At 38.4% G+C, this 26,697-nt stretch overlaps 1 protein-coding gene across 2 annotated transcripts; it reads left to right on the plus strand.

Moving 5' to 3' along the window:
• The first annotated feature begins 5,095 nt into the window (after window positions 1-5,095).
• On the plus strand, window positions 5,096-24,218 carry lhx3 (LIM homeobox 3). 2 transcript variants are annotated; one of them, XM_088940693.1, is made up of 6 exons: window positions 5,096-5,165; window positions 14,338-14,509; window positions 15,275-15,477; window positions 20,549-20,700; window positions 22,943-23,114; window positions 23,800-24,218. In XM_088940693.1, the coding sequence occupies exons 1-6, from the start codon at window positions 5,096-5,098 to the stop codon at window positions 24,216-24,218; spliced, it is 1,188 nt and encodes a 395-aa protein (XP_088796819.1). The 2 variants fall into 2 exon arrangements, with proteins under 2 accessions (XP_088796819.1, XP_088796818.1); XM_088940692.1 differs by lacking the exon at window positions 5,096-5,165 and adding an exon at window positions 9,871-9,967.
• The last annotated feature ends 2,479 nt before the right edge of the window (window positions 24,219-26,697 follow it).

A 26,697-nucleotide genomic window follows, 5' to 3' on the forward strand; every position in this document is an offset into this window, starting at 1 on the left:
GCAGCCCCATTGGAATACAGGCTCCTGCAGTCTTGATTTGTCACGGCAAAGGTGTCTACCTGAAGCTATGAGTGGCGGAATTGAGTGAATGTTAGCCACAAGTGTGGAAGTTCTCGGGAAAGAAGACATTTTCTTTGGGAACAGATGTCATTTTTTTAAAAAACCATTACCTTAAAACCACAGACGCTTAGAGTGCACTTGTGTCAGTGCAAAGGGGAGCAGTGCTGTATGGGTAGAAGGATGAAAATAGATGACACATATGGAAACTGCACTTTGAAAACCTGCTTGTGTCACGATCCAGCTTGAAACTTTGTCTCTTAGTAACACGGAGAGTGCAGAACAAGAACAAGGGGCTTTTAAAACTCTCTGCTCCTTCTTTCACTGGAACTGCCAAATGCCTATTAGATGCAAACTGCAAATGAGTCTTAAAAGCTTTGCAGTCCATGTAGGTACTGCTAGCCACTCTGGCATAAATATTCATTGTGTTGAATGTCAATAACACTTTCAAGAAAAGCCAAAGGAGACAGAAAGCTTATATTTGCTCTGGACTGCAGAGCCGTGGAGATGAAAAGAGACCTTCAAGCAAACGAACAAAACTCTTCAATGGAGTATAAAAATGAGCCTCAAGTGACACTTGGCTTTCAAGAGCCACATGCGTCGACGTTTTTGCCCCCACTTCCCAAATCGTCTCTCTGAAGTTAGACCTTCCACTCTGAAGACTCACATGCGGGTTTAAATGCCATAGGCTTTGTTAGCAACTATTTCAACCTGATTGCAATGGGTCTCTGAAGTGGGCCCCAGATGTGTCAACACTTAACCAATCTTCTCAAGTGGCAAGAACAGTATGGCTTCCCGCACGATTTGAAAGACCCAAAGATTGAGGGCAGATTACATTTTTTTTTTAATGTTAGTGCTTATTAGCACTGAATTTCTGGTAAATGTTGCTTGTTTTTTTTTTCTTTTTAGATTATCATTTAAAAAGTAACGAAAGAAAGAATTCCTTCCTTACTTTTTAAAATGAGAATTGAAAGAATTATTTGTAATATAACAATTACCATTCCTTCTCACTAGCTGTCTCTAATTCGCAAATAAGTGAGTTTGTTCCGTGCATTGCAGGATCGGAGTCTTCATCTGGGATGGAGGCCTTGAGCTTATCCAAGAAAGTGGGAAATGGGGGAATCTTCATGTTTCATGGGTGTTCGGAGTTCGTCGGAGAGAAACATCTGTAGGAAAACAGACTACAGTGCGCTTGCAGTCCTGTCACTTAAAACGCGTGGTGGTTGTAAATGAATCCGAAAGAAGGTATAGTAGGGCGCTAACATTAAGAAAAAAAAAGATGTTTTCAGATGATGGTTGACGTCTGCTCGTTTACAGGTGCCTCAAAACCTTTTTTAATAAAAAAAATAGATTTATTGTTTGTAATTATTGAAATCTGTAAAGATTGGCACAGATAGTTTCTGTGCCAATATTTACAGATTTCAATTAGTATTCTTACGGAAGAAGTCCTCAAGAGGATAAAATACTGTACATCAATATTAAAGAACAGCATTTATAACAACACATACGGTCCTACTTCAGAGAAAGCGGTGTTCTAGAGCGATCCTGGAGTCTGTTTTTGTCTATAAGCTCCTTTGAGGCTGTTTGGTTTTAGAATCCTAGTTATGTGGTTCCTTCCAGACTTGTCGTTTGTCCTTATAATCTTTAACAAAGAGATCAGACTGACTTATTGATGGGGGATTAAGGCTAATAGCCACATCGTCTTCAGTGATGAAAACAAGTTTCACAATAAATTCTGAAATCTACGCTAGAAATCTGTTGTAATCATTCGACGGTATCCGAGTTGTTCAGGATCCTAACGCGTACATATCTTCTTATATTAGTCTTTTTTTTTCTTTGTTAGGCATTACAAATGTAAAATTCCCCACATGCAAAAAACTGCAATCAGGAGACTTTTGTTTAGCATGTTTTTCTCGTCATTCTTATTATTGTTATAATCGTTGTTGTTGTTATTTGTACTACAGGCAAGAAGCGATGACTAATGAACGAGAAAAATGCACGAATTTAAGTCTTTTGTGTATGTTGATCACATTAATTTATAGACCCAGTGAAATATGATTATTTTCACGTATTCAGCTCAACTAATGAAATTTCTTGCAAAATCAAGTTTTATACAGTTTGAATGTTTTTTCAAACCCAAGCAACAAATACTCGCAAATAATGTTGATTGTGTTAGAACAGTATTATTGGTATTTTGTGTCTTAACGTTGCTAAACTATTACACTATGTACATTATTTTTGCAAATGACTTAATATCAGGCGAGCTTGTATAACACACAGTGTATGTTCACTTTAACAAGGATGGTGTACTGTATGCACTAGTATTATACAGTTTCCTATAATGTTATCAAAAAGGTAGACTACATCTTTGTGAGAAAATCGAAGGTGGTTAAAAAAGTGAAAACTATTTTCCCTCAAAAGTGAAAACTGTCCCTCCACGCCTCCAGGCCAATTAAAGAAATTATTCCCCATAAATATGAACTAGTGGTAGCCTCAATAAAAACAAAATAACGCTAGGTAGGGTATTTCATTTATTGCAATTTATTCTTTTAACCCCTAACGTTAATTGTATAAAATGTCATAATGAGGAAAAAAAAATGAAAGAATACGCTTTTTACTGCATTTATTTCTATTATAAACGTAACGTACAGTAGGAATGCTATACACTGCACATAGCACAGTTGCTAGATGTTTCCTTCTTAAAACGTTTAGGTCTATATCTGTTCTAAAATAAATTTTAGACATCAAATCTGATAAAAACGATACGGAAAACAAGGCAGTGACGATGATTACGTTTGAGAAATAAAATGCATATAAAATGTATAAAAAAGTGAATTCGTTCAACTGAAGTACGCATGTTCGGCTGTTCCGCTTCCTGAAGGCGCAACGTTGCTCTGTTATTTTTCAACAAGTGAAAACTCGGTCACCTTACTTTTGTAAAGTGATTTTGACATATGTGCTGACAGTCCGTCTTTAAAGTGCTTTTATTAATTTGTAATCCTCTCGGATTAGGTTTAACCGGATTCATTCCGATTAGTGGCTCGCAGTAACTAACATTAATTATCGCCTGAAAAAGAGATTTGGATTTCCTTCCTCTGGCAGGCAAACTTCCAGGGTTCCTGTTCGAAATCACAGTCTATAAAATGTTCGGTGAAACGTCTTTAATATTAGAGGAACCACAACCTCAGGGCCGCTCTGCAAACACTTTGCTCATAGACAAGTATATGCAATCCCATGCTGTATGTGTTTGGGGTAAATTGTAAAACCCTACATTGGCTTCATAAATGAATCGTTTCTTCTGTACCGGTTTGTCGATGTACTACTGTATGCCCTCGCCCGGCCATCATTCCTGTATACAGTAGATGTACCGTGTATCTGCCGCACCTGCAGTGTCTTTTTAACGAAGAATACCCAATATCCATCCCCACTGCAGTCAGATGAAGACGTTATTCTAAAGGAATATTTATAATAATTGTGTAATGACCCTTTAAAACTGCAGGTTGACGTAACCCTGATTTTTAGGAGGATTATACGTACAGTATGAATACGTTGTCGTACTAAATGCTATAGCGCTCTGAATCCTCACACCCCGGTAATTAACCCACCAGCCAGAGCCTTCCAGTGACCAAAGAGCACCCTGCCGCGGGCAATCGCTATTCGAGCGGTAATTTTGGCTATAACAACCAATAGATCAATTTCATGTTTCCCGCTTTATTTTTTACGTAGCTGATGAGTTGAAAACTAATGCCAAATGTATAAACGCAAACAGCCATTTTCATCCATTATCCCGACGCGTAAAGTTCGACAACCCAGAGACAGACCTTCAGGAGCCGGTCGCAAGGCGTGACGTAAAACGCCTCAATACACTCAAGTATTTACACATTTCAGAACATTTAAATATTTACATTCCACTTCACGTAACTCTTTTTGTCCGCATGCAATGTATTTAAAACTGGAATGAGCACTTGTGTTCATCAGTCTTGAACAAATTGACCATTTAATTCTGCGATGGTGATCAAACAAATCGTGTCCAAACATTGAGAAAGAGAGATAATAGTCAATTATAATAGTACGATGTGGACTAGTTTAAGCATTAATATATATATACATTAACGCGTCATCAAAATCCATGGCGGTTTTGTTTTGAATCCATGTAATCTTTTAACTGATAAGAAGAGAGAACATTTCGGTCCTGAAAGATTCTGATATTAGGTAAAAAACGTCTTTCTTTAAAATCTTTGTAGCAGTTACTTCCACAAATAAGCTTCATTTTTACACTCCCCCCCCCCCCCCCCCCCCTCCATCCACCCAACCCCCCCCCCCCCCCCAACTCGGTAGCAAATTTTACTTTTGTTATAGTGAACAAAAGAATAACGGGGGTGTTAAACGATTTTTTTTTCTTTTTCTCATGACTACAATGTCTGGACGCGGGCTGCCTAGTATCCTATTGTGTAGGGTGAAAGACAGACACGTGTATATTATATGTATTGGGGCACGGCGGGGAACAAAACAGCATATACACGCCTCCGGCATCGCGTCTAGCTACTCCCCTTCAGCACCACGGACAGGGCAAAATGTCAACAGCGCCGCATCCCCGCTCGCCGCTTTTGTTATGTTAAAGACCGGTACTCCTAGCAACTCTAGGTCAGCTGACGGTATTAATTGTCGCTGTAGGAATCCCCGTCTTCACCCACGGAACAAAACAGCTAGTTACACTGTAGCTTTCTAAAAGTTGACATCTCACCAGGAAGCGCCGACTTTGACGTCTGTTATGTACACTGATTTTAATTCGCCGATTCGAAAAATCCGAGGCAAACCCTGCCTTTCCTTTTCGTTATCGCCCGCGAAGCCGCTTTGAAAATTTGCGCTACTGTTTGTTTTTGTTGGGGTTTTTTTTACAGTTAATGTATAAAAGGCGCGTTAGTCTTTATTCTCCTACAAGCCGTGCCTTTTGTTTTAAAATACCTTTTACGGTTGATCACAGAACACCTTCCGTATGCATTAATTTCCATTTAAAACCTTGCCACTTCGACTAAAAATGTTGCTTGAACACTCGGGATCAAGCTGTCAGAATCACAGTAATTTATCCAGATACAATTCCAGCCAAGGTAAGAAATATTATTTTATTTCTTAGGTTTGACATTGCTTTTGAATTGTGCTTGAGTCCGGTTAACCGTTTCTTCCTTTACTTTGAGCGTCTAATTGCCGATTTCACGCTCTTTAACAACCTTATGTTCGTCTGCTGGGCATAATTCGCTATGGAACAGTACCTGTTACACTCCCTACATCGAATAGTCTTTATAGGGATTCATTTCAAAGACATATAAATACAACTTATTTTAAATGGTAGTATCTTTAGTGCATTACGACAACTAACAGTCTTTATAGGGATTGATTTAGTGCCGTATAAACACAGCCTTCTTGAAACTATCTGGTCAACTTGTTTTAAACGGTAGTATCTGAAGTGCACCACGGTGAAAATAATGTGTTTCATGTGATTTATATACAGTATGAAGCCATTTTACTAGTCTAATGGGGAAAAAAATGTTTTAATAATGTCTAGAAACGTCAATGATTTCTTTAGATTTCACAATGGCAAAAAGGTCTCATTGCTTAAGGTTATAATTTCTTTAAATACTGGTACGGTAGATGTCGAATTATTTTAAAAGCGATGAAAGCAAAAGACCAAGCGGTTTACGACTTGTTAACGAGACGCATCGGTCCGACAGAGGGGCAGCTACGTTTTCTTTTCTTTCTTGCCCAGTTTGTAGCGGACGTTATGAATATGTAATGAGCTGCATTGTTAGTAAATGATATGAACAGATGTTAAGCGCGTGCTGTCATTTCACACTATTATTCATCGCTATTGTGAGACCACCAGCACACTCCGGGCCCCCGGAGTAAGACTGCGCTCCGGCGGGACCACAGCGCAACAGCCTGCCTGCCCTGAGACGCGCACCACACACTTCATTGCAAAACGTCCAGATCTCGTCTTCTCACGACAGGTGCTGCACCTGAGATATTTGAACATAAAGGACGTCCCCGTGGATCGGTCACAAACAGTCATCGAGAATGCAGGGGTGAAAAGCATGTTATATGTTGTATGTACATTAGCAGGCAAGTTAAAAAAAAAACATTCCTGCTAACGTACATACAGTAGGTACTTGCAAATCCGAAATGAATTGGGAGGAATTGTAAAAGCAATTTAAAGGTTCTCTGATGAAGCGCTATCTTTTAGTGGTAGGAAACAAATACACTTCAATAAGTAACGGCGTCCCTGAACGCAAAGCATCCTGAAAATGGTTAAACGGCAATAGTATACAATTTCCATTCTTTTTTCGAGCAACAAATGTAATATTGACTTAAATACAACTGAGATAAATTCAAACTATTAACCCAAATCGATTTAGTACCCGTTGCTGAGTCCTGGTAATCATTTTAGTACATTGAAATATTCATTTTTGCATCAAACCATTAAAATGTCTTTTAAACTCAGTTTCCAAACTGGAGGACGTCCTGCGGTGGACTATGATTCGCTTACCGCTTTGTTAAATCGAAGATGATTGTAGTTTTCCAACAGGCAGTTAATTCAAGAACATTAGTCATTCATTATTTAACATCATCAACCCTGGAGCACTTAACTTGCAGCTTGGTATATATTGGTTTATTTACCCACGGTTCACAGTGGTCTTAATGAACTCATTATCAACAACTGATTGATAATGAAGGTGAGAATATTTGAAAATATTAATTTCTTAAAATCATGATAACATTATATACTGTATTTATACAGGAAACGTAGTATACAGACCTACGTGTTCCAATTCGATTTTCTAGTTCCATGTAATGACTTGCACCTTTACAGTATTCAGTATACAGATATAGATATTGCTTGAGCTAATAGGATAAAAATGGAAAATAAACAGTTTCCGCCTGATGAGTCAATTTGTGAAAAACCCGTTAAGACCCAGCAGTTTCTCTGTGCTGTAGATGTCCCTCACTTTATTCTCCAGGCCATAAGCGCCGCTCATTTTATTGCGCTTCTGTCGCCCGGCCACTCAAAAGTGCCCGATCAATAACGCATAAAAAATATTATTAAAGCTTAAAAGTAAGGAAGAACATTGAAACATTACGCACCTTTCACCAAAATGTGTTTCGCATGCTCTGGAAACGCAGGCAAATGGGGCATTGATTCTGAATTCATCAGAGAACCCGGCAGCGATGCCACTACGCCTGATTTCCCAAGGCGCCCTTTTGCACTAAGGATCAGTGTCAATAAAATTTATCTGGGTGTTGCCTCGCTTAACATTTTATTGAGCGGCCCATCTTTCCCAAAGCAAACAGTTGTCTTTGAGAAGTCATTGCATAGACCGCGCGACGCGCCTTTATTCTGACCCTCACGACTTCTCTGACTAAAACCTATTTACCGATCCTACAAATGCGACCTGTTCTGGCTGCTGTTCTTGTGACGCCTGTCGTGAGCGCCTTTCATTTCTTGATCTTTGTTTCTAGACACAATTGTTATTGTGTATTGCCTCGCAATGTTTGTAACGTGAAGACTTTGATACGGAATACGCCTTTTTATTACGAATGAAGTTTCTTACCTCACGAACAATTTAAATAATGTATGCCTATATCACTCGGCAAAATTGCTGTTGCTTGACATAACCACGCTCTGCTCCTACTCCACACAATGTTTCTTTTTTCTCTGACTTCGGTGATTCCCTATCAGATTCTTGTGAATCCCTCGACTAAAATCTGCAAGCGTGTGGAATGTTTCTGATGATAACTGCTTTCGCCTTTCTTAAGTTATTCAAATATATATATTGAGCTATACTGTATTTTTTTTTGCGATCTGGAAAGAAAACAAGTATTTAAATATAGGACTTTTTTGAAGACCAGTTAATTCTACGTATCTGGTCTCTTGCTGTTTGGAAAACTGATTAAAACAGAGTTGTATCTTTCAATGTAAAAAAAAATGTACCTCAGCAAACATAAGGACAGGATAAGGACATGCGGAAGAGCGCTACCGTTATCCCCAGACCCAATAACACCTCAGGCATATACGGACTTGACAAAAATTCGGTTTTCTAAAATGCATGGGGAAGAACAATGTTCATCCCATTATTTGTTGGATGAAATAGATCGGTAGTAATCAAATAATAAAGACATTGCCTCGTGTATATTTCTAAAATGAATTAAAAAATGGAATGAGAATTTAAAAACGACTCTTTAATCATGTATACCGTACATCATTCCCTTTTTGGCAAATGCCTTTTTTTGATCAATTAACAGATATTAAAGATATTTTAACGGTATAACGGCGCCTTATCAGCAGGTACATTTTGAAAATTATATTTCTCCTCCATATTAAATGTACACACACCGTTCGTTTTAAAGCATTTCGATTTTTGAACGTCCTGAGATGTTTGTGTGTACTGGGGTGTAGCACTACATACTTTTTTTTGCATTCCGCATTATTTGTGATATGGGTCTTCGGCTTCTCGTGTTTACTGAAATACTTAAGGATTTAGATGTTTTAAAATTACTTACTTGTCACAATTAGCTTAATTATCTTTAAAGAGTTATATAAATCCTGGACCCAGTTCAACGGAAAAAGTAATTTGGTACAGATAATCATCAAATAAGAAGAAAAGTGTTCATTTACAGAGCGGCACTTTGAGCTACTCTGAAAAGCACCGAATTTATACTATCTTGGTGGGTAACTACAATTAAAATGAATTACTTGTCAGTATAAGTGGATAAGTTTTATTGTTACCATAACGTAGTCTGACACAAATCTCATTTACCTGTAGAAGTAGTGCTTGGGGCACAAACTAAAACTTTAGAAGTGTTTTAGAGGAACTATTGCGATTTTAAAAACGCGAACATTAGAAACTGAAATTAAATTAAGGGAAATGTACTTTTTAAGTCAACGAATCAAAAGTGTAATAATATTTTCGATTCATATTCTAAACCCTACAATAGTTATCAAGATCTTGCTGCAACTACTAACCCTAAGATCCTGCTGGCTTTTTTTCCCCGGAGAACCGTATATTTTAAAATATTTTAATAGTTTTATTTAACGTTATACAGCTCCTAACCGTCCACGGGTGCATGCCTTTCAATCTGGTTTTTATTTGCGTTATGTGTTTTTGATACGTGATAACGAGTCTATTATAAAATCAGAGAAATATATTCAATGACTGTATTTTTGTCTAATCTTTATGCAGCATAAATAATGGGTTTTATTTTTGTTAGGTGGACACCTAACGTGTAAGTGAGCGTTAAAGAATAACGAAGTCTCAAATTGTTAAAAGACTATCACACAGCAGTCAACATAAAAACACGCGAATTTTTTTAAATACCTAGGTTTCTGTGTATCTTCTTACTGGGAAACATCGCTTGGTGACCCGTTATTAAACTATTCGCTTAACCATAACAGTATTCCCGGCATCTTACTAGTTGCATTTTTGCCAAATGTGCTCCCGAGAGTCATCTGGGAGCGCTCAAGGTGATAACAGTACACCTGCACCGCCTCGCCCTCACTGCCCAGTCTCTAGGGCAACCAGGCGGCGCTCTCTGCTCCTGCGCACTCGGGTTTCTGTATAGCAGCCACTTGAACCACCAAAACGCTCCACAGCTCGGAGCCCTTCGCGTTTCCAGAACGTCTGGCGCGCCGTTGTGAATCACACATTAATGTGAAGCTAGAAGACACCACAGAAGTTGGTTTTTTTTTAAGTTTTTTTTTATTATTATTCTCAACTGGCCCTGATTTTTGTGTTTCTGCCCTGGAAGTGGATATAATGCGAAATGGATGTGCTTAACGACTTGAACGCTCCAAAAGAAGCCCCCGGTAATACGGATATGCTGTTTGCCTTGTTAGCACAGAACGAAGAACTACGTAAAGGTATATAATAAGACAATGATTTGTTTGAAAATAGTCCGAGGCTCTTCGCAGGATGAAATGTCAGAAAACCTCTTTTCTTACAAAAGATGCCAAGCCCGAAAAGTGAACGTATTCTAATCTTGTTTCTTTGGTGATGGGAATATATGCATACATGCCAAACTATAACAGATTTGGAGGCGCTTCCGTAGAATTTAAAAAATAAAGCATAATATCTGTTTTACTACATTATATTCTCTCACGGATGGTTACGAAACCCAGTGCTTTGGATGCCTTCACTTTGTTGTTATTTAAGTAAAATGCTTCATATACATATTTAGTGTTTCTTGAAGTAAATTTGTAAAGGATGCGTGTCTGCAATTGTTATCATCTGAGTAGTTATTGATCAGTTTACATTACAAATTGCAATGGGACTTTTTATTAATAGTGGGTGCTGCAGTCTAAGTACACTAACGTCGTTATCTACAGTACCATCACCCGAGTGAGCTCCGAGTGAGCTCCGTTTTACTCGATGGGTACCTACACTGTGTGTCTGATGATTCTTTTACAGATTTCCTTCCCTCTAATACTCTTCGCTCTCTTATCTCTGCTATACACTGGATTACGGATAAGATTGAAAGGCGCAGGATTAGGGACAAAGATGGTAGATCTGCGAATTGACATATGTCTCATCTTTTTATTCTTGTACGTCTGCTGCTTGCTTAAAAATGTTTTTCAGTCTTTCAGCTGATAACCCATAACTACCCACTGACATTGCATGAACAAGGGTGTGTTTCTTCAGTCAATTTAATAGGATATATACCCGTTGAGTTCAAGCACGACCATGTGAACATAAGTGGATTGATCAAGGAACATGACGTCTGATTTTCAAAGGTTTATTACTGTTTGTGTTTTACCATTTAAGTAAATAAACACAAACACATTCCAAGTAAATAAACACAAAAAAAACTTAAAACCGCTTACGCACACAATTGTACACGCGCATGTTGGAAACAAATAGTAAGAGCTCATGTCTGCTTCATTCAACATACGTAACACTGAGTGATGTTTAAAACTTTCTTTCGTGAGTTTCGAACATTATATTCTAGTTTTACAAGGGGCTCTGAATAAATTATAAGAGCTCACGGCACCTGTTCATGACGTGGCTTTAGTAGCTATTTGTAGCTGGGTCGATAGGGCTGCCACAGAAAACTTCGCATTCATTTTTTATTGAAGGCCCACAAAACGAACAAAAGGAGAACCATTCCTTCATTAGACGAAGAGCTGCAGGCCCGAGTTCATTAATCAATTATTTAAAGTTAATACCTGTAGGCTGCTCCTGCATGGCGCCCTGCGGCTAGTCTTAAGAGATCCACAGGCCAAGTCGTTCGCCAGTTTAAAACAACCAAACGCCATTCTTACATTATAAATTGTCGAAGAAGTGCTACAGTAACATCCATTAGGTTTGACACATAAAATATATGTAACGTCAGTTATAACGTGAAGAGTACGTCTACAAGAGATTTGGGTTATTTGAAGTTTACATCAATTTAAATAATCTAGAAACCTTAAAAACCTGTCATGCTCTATACATTTAGGCTATTGCATAACAAAAACAGTATGAGTCGCGGTAGTGTTGGTATTAACAGTAGCAGTGATCGAGCAAAGCAGAAATAGTTTATGGTGTCTACTGCACAAAGTGATATTATATTTAGTTGATTGCTCTATTTTAATATTTTTTTTAGTCTGTGTCCCGTGGAGAAACTGTTTCCAATAATAAAAAAAAAACAAATGAATTTTGTTTTATAGAAGAGCTCATGATGTTACAGCTGTTTTAAGCTTAAAACACATGCAGAAACCTGCACTGAAAAGTCTGTAAATCCCGAAGTGAACTGAAAAGCTTGGGCGAATGTTTTCAACATGATTTAACAACATACAACACAATATGCGTGTCTTTGAAGGAACAATATATGTAACATATATATAATACATGTTTTCAGACAAAAACGTCTGAAATACGCAGGTCTCTTCCGTTTTTAGGATGCACATCCTACTTTTTTTCAAAATTATATATATATACTTGAATTTAAATGTAAAATGGGTATTATTCCATGTAGAGCCTCTTTAAAAATAAAAATAGATGCTACAGATTAGGAAGCGGATGGATGGTTATTATTATTTCCTGGTAATGTCGAAACAGCATGATTCACCAAGGGGTGTTCAGCAGAATAAAGTCGCTTATTACCCGGGTTTTTAAGTTTCACGAAATAAGATTGTTTAAACGACAGATCAAGCACCTTGTACTTCCTTGTTCTATCCTACACGCCTATTCTATGGAGATGAAATGTAAAATATAAGCAAGGGGCAGGCTTTGGCCGATAATGATTGGCCGAGGAACTGCTGACTTAAGTCATTATAGGCTCTTCAGTCGTGTGGGGATTTGTCTGGTTCGGTTCCAGAAGGCACTAAAAGCACGACCGTGCTTGATCCTCAAGTTCTTGGGCAGCCTGGAAGCGTGCATGTGGAGGAAGAAGATCGCGCCATTTTACAATTGGCCTTGAAGGGGCGGTCTTCTGGCACAGGAATTAATGGAGACTCGGGCCATCTTATAATCAGGAGAGGAGACCGGCTCTAGAGTCACGATTGCTTGGATTTCAGGGATTCAGATCACCTGCCGCTGGTCACCATGCAGAGTAAGAGCCGTGTTCTTAAGAGTCTGCTCAAGAGAGTCGGCCTAATTGGGGCAGAAGTGGGAGGGGAGAAGGGGGGGGGGAGGGTGTTCCGTGTGACATTGATTTTGGGGGGGAGTAGATGTTGACATTAAATTAAGAGATTATACCACAGCGTGTTGTGATTGATACATCGCGATTCGCAAATATTCCTGGTGATTTATTTTTGTCTGAATTGTAGAACGGCGGAAAGGGGTGGTGGTTTTATCTGGTTGTAGGGTGTCGGAGAAAGCGCTGTGTGTCCTGTCTTGACACATGCTCTGAAACTCTTGTAGACCAGTATGGGTTGCCTTCCTTGGAATCTCACAATAGTGGGCAAGTCTTTTGTCTTTTTGTTTTTGAAGTAATTCGCAGAACCAGTATTTGAAAACTAAATGAACTCGATGTATATTGATCTAAATTGATGTATATGTATTATCTGTACTAATACGGCTCTGGACATTTAAGTTTCAGTTATGTGGATGTTTTGTATTTACTTCTACAGCTACTTCTGCAACAATAGCAGCAACAACAACAAAAGCAACTGCCACTGCTTATACTACCACCAATAAAAATAAAAACAAGAATTGTAGTATAAACAAACACGCGTATTACTTAAAATGTATTACATGGTTTTGCAGTGATTTAAAGTTTTGAATTTCTATTATAAATTCGAGTCAATAATTGTTCCCGATGTTATATAAACAACAGTAATAGTATACTAATATATACTGTAAGACGTTTAACCATGTATCACCTGTACTAAAACGAATACTTCCCACACAAGCACCACCGGTTTCCATAGTTACAGGTGAACACATGAAAAAGCATTTTGGCCAAAAAATTAACAGTCACATATTTTCAATGTATGGAAAACCTTAATTACACACCAAGAATTCCTATTCTTTCAATGTGGATGTGGATGTGATGAATATGGTGTATTGTGTTTAACAAGTTTGTTCACTTTCTGCCAACCTTACTATTCTTGTTTTAATATATACGATATAATATTGTAAATACTAATAATAAGAAAGACTGTACTTCAGGTAGTACTACTAGCAGTAGTTGTCATAGATACCCCGCAATACTGTATTTTAAAATGACAGTACATGCGGCATTTATCAGTCCTGCAAGTGCACGTATTTGTATTTCATTGTTAACAAGTATATCTTACAGATACCGATAAAAAAAATCTTTATTGTTTTAGTAGTGAGAATCCGAAATGCAGTAAAAAATATTTAGTTTTTCTTTCACTAACGTCCTGACGGTATATGGGTTATGATGTTTTTATGCAATCAACCTTGGTTTGTTTTTACAATATGTACTGTATTTATTAACTGGAGAATTCGTGATTTTTTAATGATTTTATGAGATTTTAATTCTAGGTGAGATAGTTTAGAAGTTTTAACGAGGCAGAAAGGATAACATGAATACGTAAAACGGCACTTTCATTTCTCGTTACCCAGAGCTCCTTTGCTTTATAGTGATTTGCAGCAAACTGCAGCCTAATCCGGCAGGCACAGGGCGCAGACGGGACTACTCCAGTCCAGTACAGGGCAAACGCAAACAGGACACTTCAGATACCAATTAACCTTTAAAATGGAAACTTAAACGAAGCCGTTTGTGCTCCTCAACGAGTAAAACGAGACGGCTAAACTGAATGTGCGTTGCTTTGTTTTCTTACAGAGATCCCTGTGTGTGCGGGGTGCAATCAGCACATTGTGGACCGCTTCATTCTTAAAGTACTGGACAGACATTGGCACAGCAAGTGCTTGAAATGCAGCGATTGCCAAACGCCGCTGGCGGATAAGTGTTTCAGCAGAGGCGAGAGCGTCTACTGCAAAGAAGACTTCTTCAAGTGAGTGTTTTTCGATCTACAACAGCAGCTTCTCCGACTGCTTCTTGCGCACCTGATACATTCATTCTGTCGACTGAGCACTGTTTAAGTGTTCCTTCAACAGATCATTATATAAAAAGCGCGGTGTGTACCGTAAATTCACCATTAAGAAAAATCACATTTTGTTCACATTTTAGAACAAATGTGTATTCTAGGCGAGATAATTTAATTAGAAAGTAGTGCATACATTTAATAAACTCGTATTGTAAAGTTGCTTAACAAGAGTATTTTGTTCGGCAAGAAAGCACTCTGCTGGATGTCTCTACAGATATTGGTTTATTATATTTTAAAAGAGGGAGAAAGTTTCTGGGATACCCTCATGGCGTCATAATATCTCCTCCCCTCTGCACTTATGATTTGTAAATAATGTAAATTACTAATGTAGTTGGAATGTCTTTTCTGAAATGCAGCTTTATTATTATTATTATTATTATTATTATTATTATTATTATTATTATTTCCCCCCATGCTGGTAGGTTAATTGGCATCTAGGAAGATTGGCCCTGTGATGGACTGGTGTCCCGTCCAGGGTGTACCCTGCCTTGTGTTCGTTGCTTGCCGGGATAGGCTCCGGCTCCCCCGCGACCCTGAATTGGAAGAAGCAGTTTGAAGATGGATATAATAATTATTAGATAACAGACTTCGTTTTTCCAGGATTCACCTCTAATAACAGCAACGTGGTATATGACCTGGGTATATCCTTATTTTTATTGTTATTTCTAAAAGGAGATTTGGGACTAAATGTGCCGCCTGCCAACAAGGTATTCCGCCGACTCAGGTCGTACGAAGGGCGCAGGACTTTGTCTATCATCTCCACTGCTTCGCCTGTATAGTGTGCAAGAGACAGCTCGCCACCGGTGATGAATACTACCTAATGGAGGATAGTCGGCTAGTGTGCAAGGCCGACTATGAAACCGCTAAACAGAGAGGTGAGAGGCCGGCGCTCTTTCAATACCATCAATATACAGTCACACCGCTGTATTACTCACAATCAACATCGGTGCAGAGCTGCCTGAGGACATCGAAATGCAAAAAGGAATGATCTGCTATTTTGTTCTTTAGCTGTTTTCAGTTCGAAACCGTAAGGGTATCTATACGTCAATAAAAATCATTAAGTACCTTGCAATCCGCAGCTTCAGCTAAAACAGCGTTTGTTTAAAAAATCTGCAAATTACTAATCCTTTTAAAGGTCCAATTGAGAAAAGTAAGAGCGGAATTGAAACAAAAATCCGGCAGTGAAAAAAACTAAATATTTGCTGAGAAGTTATACAAATTAAAGGCCGTGGTGCATATTATTCTGTCTTACTATTTGTAGAGTCCACTAGCGGTACTCAGCAGTGTGAGGCGAAACTGAAATTTACTTTGTATTTTATCGTATTCAAAGGATAATGTTTAAGCGACGTGGGGAAGAGATAGAAATTGGAATATCGCAGAGTATCTACAAATGAAACCCGTAACATTAACGCATCACAAATTTCAGCAAGAAATAAAAATACGATGTTTCCCTTCCAAAACCCTGTATTCGCTCTTTTAAAGTAATCGGTTACATACCGTAAGTGGTTCATCGAAAGGCCACAAGTGCTTCTTCATGAACAGGGCAACACCAGTGCGTTGTGCTTTTCAGGAGCCTTGCTTTCGTTTAATCGAAACCTGTGATTAATACATGTGATAATACATGTTCATTAATGTATGTGATTGACCCCAAGGAGGAAATGGTCTTCTTATTCACTGAATTTTTCACATTGACTACATTTAGGTCAACAGCTCTGAATGAGGATAAGTGGATAAGTAGTTTTATTTATATTATTATGTAATATTAGAAAGCGCTTGTTTGTAATCAAAATATTATCACTCCAAAGTAAATGCAACATCGCATTAATTCGCAGCAGAACATGTAACACATTTACATCAGACCTAAATCGTCCTTTGGATATATTTGCGCTGCTTCCATAAAATGAAAGAAAACAAAGCCCGTTTATAATCTAATACTAAGTGTGATACAGTATATTGCAACGCTCGACAAAGCAATTTGTAGTCATATATCCTCAATGCATATTTCGGGTGAGTGTTGAAGAGTGTAGTCAATAATGCTGTGATATGATAGATCAGTTTCATGGATATTTCGGATATTTCAGTGACCCTGGCTGTGTCTGGTAAGTGTTGTACAGTACTTCTCTTCTGCCTCTGATATCAACATGTCTGTGGTTGCCAATAGACATGGAGAAAGGGAATATTTTCCTACTGCAATCACCGGTACACATTGAAGATTCTGTGCCTTCTAATGGCTTTTGTGACATATGGAACCTGGGCATTTTATAGTTTGTAATTATTAGTTTGTGTGTGAAGGTAATTTGCACATTTAATGGATGATAAGATGTAATTTTCGACGCGTATAATAGTTGCCTATTCATTACTCTTTGGTGCACTTCACTGCATTTGCGCCGTGCACTGCTCCAAACAGCGTTCGGAAAATAGCTTACGGTTACGGCTTATTGCTGGAGTGCAGCTATCTTACAGTAGGCGTTTAATGTATGGTGTACAATTTTTAAAAGCAGTGCTTTCATTTAAAACCCATCGGCGCACACTGATGCTTTGATCATTGTCAATGAATCTCAGGGTAAGTCATGTCTTGAGCTCCGCGCACACGGTGTGACGTCTGTCTGCCCATAAACAGCCGTTGGATATACAGTATCCCCTGTTTAAATGGTACTTCACTATTTTTCACTAGGTTTTGAAATTTGTTCTACCTCCCTGGTTGTATATGGCTACTGTATAGTTTTATGAGTTAAAGCCAAGAAAAGACAAACCACTGTCTTTGTTTATATGCCAAAACCGAGCTCGTAAACATAGAGCAGGAAACATGATCAAATTTTGTGAACAACGTTATCTGGACATTTTTCCCATTTCTTACTATCAGGTATTGATCCTGTCCTAAGTCATTAGCATTGTTAAACTGTCATATCCCAACGATACACTGCATTTCATTGTTGTTACTCTACACAGTGTTTCTAAAATAATTATTAGATTTGACGGAATCATCTCAGAGACATGAACCACTTCTGTCGAATAATCAGTAAGAGGTCCTCTCTTCAGGAGCAAAATAACTGTTTTGCGTAACAGATGTTTCACGGGTATTTTCGTTTCTCCTAATATCATATTACCATCGTCACGTAAAGGGATTTAAACAAAGGGATGTTTTCCGGTCAAAAATAAGGAAATTAAAAAATGATGTTCCTCTTATCTCAAATAAGAGGGCATTTCCTGTTTGGGGGGGGGGGGGGGGGGGAGTGTTTTATACAACGTCTAAACAGTTAATTCGATTATATTAATAATAGCACGGTTGGGACTTTTATTATTATTATTGCTGCTGCTGCCTTTGCTGTTGTTGTTGATATAATACTCTACTTATTTTCAAGAGAAGATGGGAAACCTTCTAAATATTACAGTGGCGTTGCCAAAGCAACAACATTCTTTAATGTTAAAGATGCTCATGATTTCCAAGAGGAATCTGACTGAATTATATTAATTGCCTGGCTGCAGAGTTCCTACCCGTAGAGCACTACTGTATCTTCATACATACTTCTTCCACAAAGGCACTTTCATTATATATACAGTACATTATATACACAATTGATGCTGTAGTTAAATTGGAATAATTCAAATCAAGCATTCTAGTTAATACTTCATATCTGTTTTTTTTTCCTGAAACCAGAGAAAATCCCTCCCCTTCCATCGGTGCGCATTGGATCACTGTGTACATCTTGCAATTTATATAATTAATAGAAATGAAGGATTAGTCTCGGTGTTGAGATCGCCGATGCGTTCTCTATTTTTACTCAATAACCTTTCATTAAACAGCCGCTTTGAACGGTGAACTTCATCCCGGAGGTCAACAGGTCATGCATAAACATTTGACCCACCTGCACTTATAACGCAGCCGCTTGCCCAGGAATCGACAGTGCCTTATATATACTGCAAATCCAAGTGCAGTCGAGAAAGAGAAATGGGCATTCCCCGCCGAATACCTAATATCACTTCACTTGGCAGGGCTGAGAGTCAGCACAATGCACAGCTGATTAAACTGTGCGCCGGCTATACCGTGCGCTTCAGCAAGCTTCTTCAAAATATAGAGAATCGCCATTAGCTGATATAAAGCAGTTTTACATTTTCTTGCTGACTGTAAAGCTGATAATTGCTTCGCTGATGAACCGTCGACGATATCAAATTGTTCCGACTGCCTGATCAGGTCTGTCCTTTTCACAGAGCTCGAAAGCAGGGCCGAGCTTCTAATTCTACTTCGCTTATAAAGTCAAAGTCTTTAGAATGACGTAAACAATTAGTCGTAGGGTAAAAACAAATTACAATTACAAATCATCAGTATAAGGGAAGGACAAATGAATACTAACTCAGGTCCGTTTTACCTATGTATTTATCTCTGCGTGCGTACAGTATGTATTCATTCAGAACTTTGTACAAGTAAATGTGTTCTACTGAAAACTACAGAACGACAGTCGTGTAGCACATTGGAGATGTCAACTGTAATTGAAATATGCGCACTAAGCCTTAGAGATATACCGTATCGTTTGAGAAATAAAGTGTCCCCCCCCCCGCAATGTATTGACTAACATGAGCATATTGTCAAAAAATTTTACGAATAGACTGCTGGCAGCGATAACATTGTGTTGGTTTTCATTTTTTGTTTTTTGTTTTTGCTTTAGTAAAGAATAGGAAGAACAGGATGACATCTCGTTTTTCCCTCGGTGGCATAAACGTATATGAGGGAATTCGTTATTATAAAATAGTTCAATTAAATCAAGTTACTTTATTAGTCCAAAAGTAACATTGGCCAGACATTGTCAGCGGATGAAATTGTGCGACACGCTGGGCACACTCTACAAAAGTACATTTAGCGCCTGTGTGAATTTACAGCGCTCGTGTGCACTTGATTAACTCAATTTGATGAATTATCATAACAGTTTTCAGGAAAACACACAAGTTTGTTTTTTCTTATGAAGAGGGCGCCATTAGTTATGAGCAGTGTAGTAACCACAGCAGGCGAGAGCTTTATTGCTGCATCTTTTTGCAGAAACCGATAAAGATGACTAGCAACATATTGCCGGCTCATTTCTACAACGATTTTAAAAAGGAGTTTTTTTTTTTTGCTGCATCAAAATAATAAATTATTTTCTACCCCACTTCATGTCCGTTTTTTAGAACGTCCAATTTATTGACGCTCTCAGCATGCTTGTTAAAATGTTACTCAAACATTTCGTTGATCTACCAGAAATGATTCATAAGGTTTGAGTTTTCAACTACGTTATATTATTGTTTTCTAACCACATTACTTTTATTAGTTTTCTGCAATATAATATAATTATTCCCTATCTGTATTTATAAATAGTAATTAAGAATTAACATTTATAAATTAATATATATATTAATTAATTTATATACAGTATATATATATAAGTGGTTGGGGTCGTTTTTCAATTTCCATAGAACACTACAATAAGGGTGGGTGCCAGTTAATATTTTAAACGACTCAGACATCTCAAATTGTATTGTTGGTTATAAAGTACATATAAAAAGTGGAATAGTCAATGTATTTTAGTAGAACAGAAATATAGGTGATTTTAAAAGAAAACGAATTCATACAAAATTCACAACAAAACAATTATAATCGAGCTCTAAATTAGTCTCTTATGTCTGTGCACGTTGGGCGTGATCTTTCAGTTTGCATGTACAGTATATTTACATTTTGTCAGTTCTGGATTATAAGTGGACAGATTTTACAAATGACTTTTCTAACAGTACCGTTAGGTTTCGGCTTTTCTATGTGTCTACTAGACACTTGTCTACTACTACAAGGAGACGGCAAGGAGAAACCGACTTTCAGCTGAAACTCAATTGTTCGGGAGAAATGGCTGGTCCTGAATGGAGCGGAGTTGTGCCCAGATCCGCGCCACACCGTTGACCTCAATCATTCCTCATTTCTTCCAGAGGCAGATTCGACTGCGAAGAGACCACGTACCACCATCACAGCCAAACAGCTTGAAACCCTGAAGAACGCCTACAACAATTCTCCTAAACCGGCCAGACATGTTAGGGAGCAGTTGTCTTCGGAGACCGGTCTGGATATGAGAGTCGTGCAGGTAGCGTACGCACGTTTCAAACCCAGGCTACAGTGAGACAGGAGCACATTACTGGGACCAGTGCGGTGTGTTTGACATGCAGGGCTGGTATAATGGGCTTAATTTACGAAGTGAAACGAAGACCACGTTTGAAAGTCAGGGGTCATAGGAACGAGGTTGGGAGAAGCTCATTAACGGATGTACTTGTGGGAGTTTTCGCGCTGTCTCCAGATACAGGGGCTGACTGCTGCTATATATATTTTTTATGGATATGCTGTTTTTGCAAGGACAATAGGACTTCCCGCTGTATTTTATTTTACAGCCACCAGAAAAGGCATGTCTGTCCCCTTCATTGCATACTGAACGTGCAATTGTAAACGATAAACGTGTGACATTAAAAAACAAATATACTAAATTCACTCAGGTGGTGCTGCGGGTAGACGCAGTACATGGCTTCACAGAACTGTTGTCTTTAAAAACAGGAATGGGTTTCAAGAGAGCGCGACGCAGTAAAAAGTGAAATTTAATATCGGTTGACAGTGCCTTATTATCGACATTGCGGGAAAAGGGTCATCTCTTGGAAAATAACATACAGTTTCCACAGGTTGAGGACAGCTTGCAGGCTTTGCGTTCTGAAAGATAATTACTTCAAATAAATCTCCTTTTGCTTACTGCAAAGGGGAGTAGGGTGTGTATGCTTTTAATAATTCTCCTAACCTTATATCTTATACAACCCCCTATAAAGTTCAGATTTAGTCTATTTTTAGCTTAAACTGAATATAGTGAATTTAAAATGCAATTAAAAACGTTTTATAAGACCCTTGGATAGTTACAACATGTGTCAGTGAATAGTAGGTCGCATCGTGAGAACGACATTTGCGAGTTTTAAATCGCATTGAAATGTCGCAGAAAAGGTCCATTTGCTCAAGGTTGTTCGCTTGACGTGGGAGAAAAGACCTTTGCCCTTAGACGTTTTTAGCATTACTACAAAACGTTTGCTTGTACTCCTTTTGAAACACATCGATGTCCATACCAATTATTTAATTAGACCAGTCAATATAATATAAAGTAATGCAACAAGAATAAATATTCTACGGCGGTCGCCATTTAGTTGCCTGTAATGAAATTTATTTCTATGCTTTTTCTAACAAATTCAAAAAAACACAAATTAAAATATAGAAGCATATTGAGGAAAAGTAGTATGACATATGTCTTAAAAATTTCAGTTAGGTTTTGCGATTCATCTACAATAGCGATGTAACACATTTAAACGTTTGAACAACAGGTGTTAGTAGACACACCTTTAACAGAAAAAAAAGTAAATAGGTTCTGCCAATTTACACGGCATGTCCTTAATGATATTGCCAAAAAACGCGTTTGTTGTGTTGTATTTTAATCCCGATTTCGTTGGTTCAGCTAGATTCTGTCCTCTGAAGGCTATTTACCATGTCAGTAAGCCTGACATTCTGGTCTCGAATGTTGTTTGTCTATATATTAGAAAAGACAAGAGTTAGACAGAGTTAGAATCCAGATTGAAAACACGGAACTTCTAGTCATTAAAAAATAACATGATAAAATAATTATGTTATGCATTTTCAGTCCAGAAGTGATCGCACTTTGATCAGCTCCTACTGGGGAAATCGGTCATTGTTAAATATTGTGGCATAAGAGGCTTTTTATGTTTATGTTTGTACCACATATATTGTATGTTTTTAATGCAGAATTGCAGACCTTACATTTAGTAGCAGAGAAGAAAAAGTAGAATAGCTATATAAATTGTGTTGAGGCTAAAAGGCAATGAACAAAATGAAATACATTTCATTGTACTTTGTGGGGCGTTTTAAACACAGTAGTGGTGGAAATGTCAGTGGTGGATCTTATTGTAGTTGGTGAGCAAAAGGAGAAGGTAGCAAAAGAAAACAAAACAGAATGTTTGCATCTCTTACCACACTATCTTTTAGAAGTCCATTTCTTTTACTATCCAGCCTTTCCGTGCAAGAAATGATCAAAACTCTGTGAAAAAGATAAACTAAGCTAACAAATTGTGCTGCTGCAATCAAATGAACATATGCTGCATAAAGAACTAAAAAAATAATGACATTAGGCAATAAGAATAAGAATAAGAATAAGAATAAGAATAATTGTTTTTCCAATTCACAGAGAGAAAGCAGTCTGTTTGAAGATGAAGCATCATCTATTTACTGTATATAATAAAACATCTTTTGATATAGTAGTTTACATTGATTCCCTTTTCTCCATGAAGGTGTGGTTCCAGAACAGAAGAGCAAAAGAAAAGAGGTTGAAAAAGGATGCGGGCCGGCAGAGGTGGGGCCAGTACTTCCGCAACATGAAGAGATCCAGAGGAAGTGCCAAATCGGACAAGGACAGCATACAGGAGGAAGGGGTGGATAGCGATGCCGAGGTCTCCTTTACAGGTAAAGCTGGGAAGAACACGTTTTTAGAACAATATATTAAAGTATATTACTGGACACTGATACAAATTCCAAGCAAAAAAATAAACAAAGTGAACTGCCAATATTTTAATAAGCCACTAATCATCTCCATAATGGTATTTGCCTTTAAGGAAAGCAAAACCTGAATTTGATACACGTTACATTAATCAATTTGGAAAATATATCATATTTCTTGTTCATGTCCTGTGACATTCCTTTTATCATAGATGTTGTTGTCTGCTCTTGTTCTTCCCATCATCTTTCAGGTCTCAGAAATGGAACCAAAATTTAAATAACTGAATTTTTTTCCTTATATGCATGATAAGTCAAAAAAGATCTTTTAAAGTGGTGGCTTAGAATATACCCATTTACATACAATACCTTCCTGCCTTTTTGCAGCAAAAAAAAAAATCTGAAATCATTATAAGAATGTGAGAGAGTATCTTGTAAACTGACATGATTTTATCAGTTGTGGTAGGCTTATCATTCTAACTGGGAATGATGAGTAATGACTGAAATTAAATTTACAGTGCTTTCTACACCAGAAAAGAGCAAGGGCAAAGCTCCACTAATATTTCAACTGTACAACTTGCACGTGAAGGAAAATGTTGTCCCTGCTTTAGAAGAGAACATGTAGGTTGATTATGGATTCTCCCCCCTATTTCAGATGAGCCGTCCATGTCAGAAGTCAGCCACTCCAATGGGATATACAGCGGGTTGAACGAGACCACCTCTGCAATTGGCAGGCAGACTGGAACCCATGGTCCGTTCCCTCTAGAGCATGGCGTGATCCAGGCCCAGGACCAATACCATGACATCCGTTCCAGCAGTCCCTATGGCGTGCCCCAGTCTCCAACCTCCCTTCAGGCCCTGCCTGGACACCAGCCTCTTATCTCCAGCCTGGTGTATCCAGACTCTGGCTTGGCCATAATGGCCCAGGGTGCACCAGGTATGACGCAGGCCATGCGTGTATTAGGTGGTAACGGACCCAGCTCAGACCTGTCGACTGGCAGCAGTGGAGGCTATCCGGACTTTCCTGCCAGTCCGGCCTCATGGCTGGACGAGGTGGACCATACCCAGTTTTGATGAAGCCTCAGAGGTCTTGGTTTAGTCTTTCAAGTTATTTTTGGACATTCTTCTGAAGATCTACAGGGTTAGAAGGGCAATTTGTCCCAACTTGCTAGATGAAAAGCAGAGCGAAGGGTTTCAGGTCTGTTGTTGTTTTTTTCCTCTTTGAGACTCTGCGCAAGCTGAACTTTGAACAATTCCGAAACTTTAAAAAAACAGAAAGGACTGATCGGTCTAGGATGGGAGCTAGATTCTTTTTAATTTTTTATTATCCTACCGCGAGAGTTTATCCACGATATGAAAGATTGCCAAGAGGCTTTAACGTATATGTTTTGATATAATCTCAGTTTAAAATCTGGATGACTAACATGAAGCTGAAGGACACAGATGTTACTCTGAGGTCTGAAGTTTGTGCTTTTCAGAGATGGACAGTGACTTTTAACCTGGTGTCTGCTTGCCTTTGAATGTTCATTAAACAGCAATGACCTCCCCACCCCCAACACACACCTCCATTATGTTTGCAAGCAAGTTTTACTGGAATTATGATATTGGTCCCTGCCGAAATGTGGGATATTAGTGAAATGACTTTGTGAGACTCAACGTGTGGCATCCATATATGAACAAACAACGGGAAATGAACTAAAAAAACAGTGAGAACCTTTCACGACAGATTTCAGATTTGTAGAACCTTTCCTCTCCCAGAAGTCCACCAGTGCCATATTTGCACTAAAGAGGCAAATTCATTTCATGTTACAGTATATTGCTGCCATGGCTTTTGAAGCACAGGGAAACCACGACATAGTGATAAAACTCCATTAAAGTAAACAATGACATATATATTTGATTTGAAGGATTTTTTGCAGAGTTTCTTTTGTTGTACTCGGTATAGTTCATTATCTGTGCTTCATAACCCACTGCAGTGTTGTGACAAGAACTGAAAGCCGTTTAGTGTTAAATATATAAGGCCCCTTATTTTTGGTATTTCCAGATATATAATTTGCAGGGTAAAACAGTATAAATTTGTTCATTATTAAATAAGTCCATTTGCTTTTCATGTACGTAACATCATAGTGGTGCTAACACCACTGCCCTCTCTCAGTTTCCCTCTGGTCTTGCACAAGCAGTTTCTCACGTCTCCACCTGATCACTCGTGTATGGGTGTATAGTGGCAGCCACACATGACCTAAATGGGGGTTGTATTCTATGGTGGATGAAGTGGTTTCCCCTTATATGTCATGCACTTTGGGATCATTTGGAATGAAAGACATCACACAAATGCCAGGAATTACTGTCATCATCATCACAGTCACTGAGCAGTTTCTTAAGCACAGTTGACAGACTAATCCCAGAGCCTGTTTAACCATCATTTCAGTCCTGCAATTTCAAAATTGAGACTGGTGTGAAATCTTTCTGGTTGCCTATTTATTTTTAACCAGATTTTAATTAAGGCATCCATACCAATAATCCTTCCAATAAAATGGCGATGTTCGGCAGTATTCTTTCACATACACCATTTAAATTGCATGGAGTTATTAATACAAAGAATCAAGGGCAAGGAAAACTTCTCATTGGAGTCAGTCACCCATCTGCTATCCTAAAGTAGGAATGGTTGGAGCAGCCTGGAGCCTGTCCAGCCCAGGCAACAGGGCACAGGGCAGAACTATATCTCGAACTGGGTGGTAGTCCACTGCAGAGCACACAAACACAAGCACACAGGTACAGTTCAGAAACACAGATTAACTCACCCAGCACGTCTAAGAACATAAGACCAGTTAAAAAGAGGGGAGGCCATTTGACCCATTGAGCTCATGTGGAAGTTAGTAGATAATTGTTCTAAAGATCTCACCCAGCCACATCCCGAAGGAAGGCAGGTTATCGGCTTCAACAACATCGATGGGTAGCATGATCTACCATGAAACTATAAATCCAGAGAATAACTTTCAGTAATTTGAGATTTAGTAAAGCCTTCAGGTAGGCAACTAGACAATAAACACTTAAAATAAAGAGCCATACAAATGGCCGCCCCATGGTTATGATCCAATGCTAGCCTTTCTGTTTCTGCTTTTTCCATGTGGAACACTGCAGAGCTTCTTTGTCAGTGTCTCTGTTTTACAGTGTCTGGTTGTTGCCAAATGTCAAATACGACTTTATATTGTGGAGAGTATTTTATGACTAAGTCCTCTGTGAGCTGAATTTCCTATGTGAACACAGATGGTGGACTTTATCTCAGAACTAACGTGACAGACTAGTGGTAAATTTTGACTCCCCTGCTTATTAATGGTTGTTCTATGCATTTGTGTGTTTTCAAATGTATCTTGTATGTTTCATTATACTGAATCACCTGGGTGTGCTGGACCCAGCGTGGTGTAGTTGTTTGTTTCTGTGAAAATGTTTTATGTCTTTTATTTATTCTCTCTGATAATGAAGCAGTGCAGAACTTTAATAAATTTCTCCCCTAAATTGAACTTGCAGTGATTCTCAGTGGAACCAAAAGGTC

Source organism: Atractosteus spatula, chromosome 23 (assembly GCF_055471065.1).
Source record: "Atractosteus spatula isolate fAtrSpa1 chromosome 23, fAtrSpa1.hap1, whole genome shotgun sequence".
Classification (NCBI taxonomy): domain Eukaryota; kingdom Metazoa; phylum Chordata; class Actinopteri; order Semionotiformes; family Lepisosteidae; genus Atractosteus; species Atractosteus spatula.